The sequence below is a fragment of the Electrophorus electricus genome, chromosome 5 (genome assembly GCF_013358815.1).
Source record: "Electrophorus electricus isolate fEleEle1 chromosome 5, fEleEle1.pri, whole genome shotgun sequence".
NCBI lineage: Eukaryota > Metazoa > Chordata > Actinopteri > Gymnotiformes > Gymnotidae > Electrophorus > Electrophorus electricus.
In genome coordinates, this window is record NC_049539.1 from 17,759,191 (window position 1) to 17,761,690 (window position 2,500).

General features: G+C 44.8%; 1 protein-coding gene across 1 annotated transcript in view; it reads left to right on the plus strand.

The window, feature by feature from the left end:
- The window catches only part of LOC113569146 (NACHT, LRR and PYD domains-containing protein 12-like), a 55,181-nt gene that overhangs the window by 52,364 nt on the left and 317 nt on the right, over window positions 1–2,500 (plus strand). The window contains exons 10-11 of the mRNA XM_035526521.1: window positions 2,049–2,095; window positions 2,240–2,500. The exon at window positions 2,240–2,500 is cut by the window's right edge and continues 317 nt beyond it. Coding sequence (XP_035382414.1) covers window positions 2,049–2,095; window positions 2,240–2,500 — 308 coding nt within the window. The remainder of the gene's footprint in view (window positions 1–2,048; window positions 2,096–2,239) is intronic.

A 2,500-nucleotide genomic window follows, 5' to 3' on the forward strand; every position in this document is an offset into this window, starting at 1 on the left:
GTGTGCACATGACCGAAACTCTTCCTGTATGAGATCATCCATGAAGGGCAGCGGGGAAGTAGCTGTGTGGGGTGGAGGTGTCGGGGGCTACAACAGGGGGCATCATGGGGTGGTGGGAGGAGCCATGGCAGCCGAGACAGTAACGTCATGACATCAGGGGTAGGTGAACCTCAGCAGACAGAGAGACTAGATTATTAGACATGTCCAGGTAGAGGGTGTGTAAATTAGGAAACTATGATGTGCAAAGATGGACTTTGGCAGATGTAGCTGTGGCAGCACAGCTAAAAGGAACCACAGGCATGAGCAACACTCCGCCACTCTCAGTCAACAAAGTAGAGAGACAAAAGAGAGGTGAAGTGACAGCAGCATCACATCCCAGTTTACCAGAACTCTCAATGCCCAGAACGATGTGTGTGTCTGAAATGGAGAGAGAGAGCGAGAACTATTATCTGTGTGTGTGTGAGAGAGGGAGAGAGAGAGAGAGAGAGAGAGAGAGACAGAGCTGTTATCCTGTGAGAGATAGAGAGACAGAACTATTATCTGTGTGAGACCGAGAGAGAGACAGAACTATTATCTGTGTCTGAGAGAGAGAGAGAGAGAGAGAGATAGAACTATTAACTGTGTGTGTGAGAGAGAGAGAGACAGAACTATTATCTGTGTGTGAGACAGAGAGAGAGAGCGACAGAACTATTATCTGTGTCTGAGAGAGAGAGAGAGAGAGATAGAACTATTATCTGTGTGTGTGAGAGAGAGAGAAACAACTGTTATCTGCGTGAGAGAGAGCGACAGAACTATTATCTGTGTGTGAGAGAGAGAGAGAGAGAGAGAACTATTATCTGTGTGAGAGACGGAGAGAGAGAGAGAGAGAGACAGACAGAACTATTATCTGTGTGTGAGACAGAGAGAGAGACAGAACTATTATGTGTGAGAGAGAGCGACAGAACTATTATCTGTCTGAGAGAGAGAGAAACAGAAGTATTATCTGTGTGTGTTTGTGAGAAAGAGAGACAGAACTATTATCTGTGTGTGTGAGAGAGACAGAGAGAGAGAGAGAGAGAGAGAACTATTATTTGTGAGAGAGAGAAATAGAGAGAGACAGAACTATTATCTGAGAGAGAGACAGAACTGTTATCTGTGTGTGAGAGAGAGAGAGAGAGAGAGAGAACTATTATCTGTGTGTGAGAGAGAGAGAGAGAGAGAGAGAGAGAGAGAGAGAGAGAGAGACCGAACTATTATCTGTGTGTGAGACAGAGAGACAGAACTATTATCTGTGTGTGGGACAGAGAGAGAGAGAGAGAGAACTATTATCTGTGTGTGAGAGAGAGAAATAGAGAGAGACACAGAACTATTATCTGTGCGAGAGAGAGACAGAACTATTATCTGTGTGTGTGTGTGTGTGTGTGTGTGTGTGTGTGTGAGTGAGAGAGAGAGAGACAGACAGACAGACCTATTATTTGTGTGTGAGACGGAGAGAGAGACAGAACTATTATCTGTGTGTGTTTGTGTGAGAGAGAGAGAACTATTATCTTTGTGTGAGACAGAGAGAGAGAGAGAGAGAACTATTATCTGTGTGTGAGAGAGATAGAGAGAGAAACAGAACTATTATCTGTGTGTGAGAAAGAGAGAGAGAAAGAGAGAGAGAGAGGCAGAACTATTATCTGTGAGACCGAGAGAGAGAGAGACAGAACTATTATCTGTGTGAGACAGAGAGACAGAAATATTATCCGTGTGTGAGAGAGAGAGAGAGAGAGAGACAGAACTATTATCTGTGTGTGAGACAGAGAGAGACAAAACTATTATCTGTGTGAGACCGAGACAGAGAGAACTATTATCTGTGTGTGTATGTGAAAGAGAGAGAGACAGAACTATTATCTGTGTGTGTGTGTCTGTGTGTGTGTCTGTGTGTGTGTGTGAGAGAGAGAGAGAGAGAGAGAGAGAGAACTATCATCTGTGTGAGAGAGAGAGACAGAACTATTATCTGTGAGTGAGAGAGAGAGAGAGAGAGAGAGACAGAACTATTATCTGTTTGTGTGTGTGTGTTTATTTAGGGTGGAGCACGCAGGGGAGATCAGAATCAAACCAGGACTAAGCAAATGTAAGAAGTAAATGTACCCACACACACACACACACACACACACACACACACACACACACACACACACACTCAACTCATACACTCACACACACACACACACACAGTATTTGTGATCTCTCCTCTAATGTGTCTTATTGTGTGCAGATGCGTGTGATCTCACACTGGACCCAAACACAGCACACACACGTCTCTTTCTGTCTGAGGGGAACAGAAAGGTGACGTGTGTGGAGCAGCAGCAGTCGTATCCTGATCATCCAGAGAGATTTGATGTCTGGGAGCAGGTGGTGTGTAGAGAGAGTCTGACTGGACACTGTTACTGGGAGGTTGAGTGGAGTGGGAGGGCTGGTTTATCAGTGACATATAAAGGAATCAGGAGGAAAGGAGACAATGATGACTGTGTGTTTG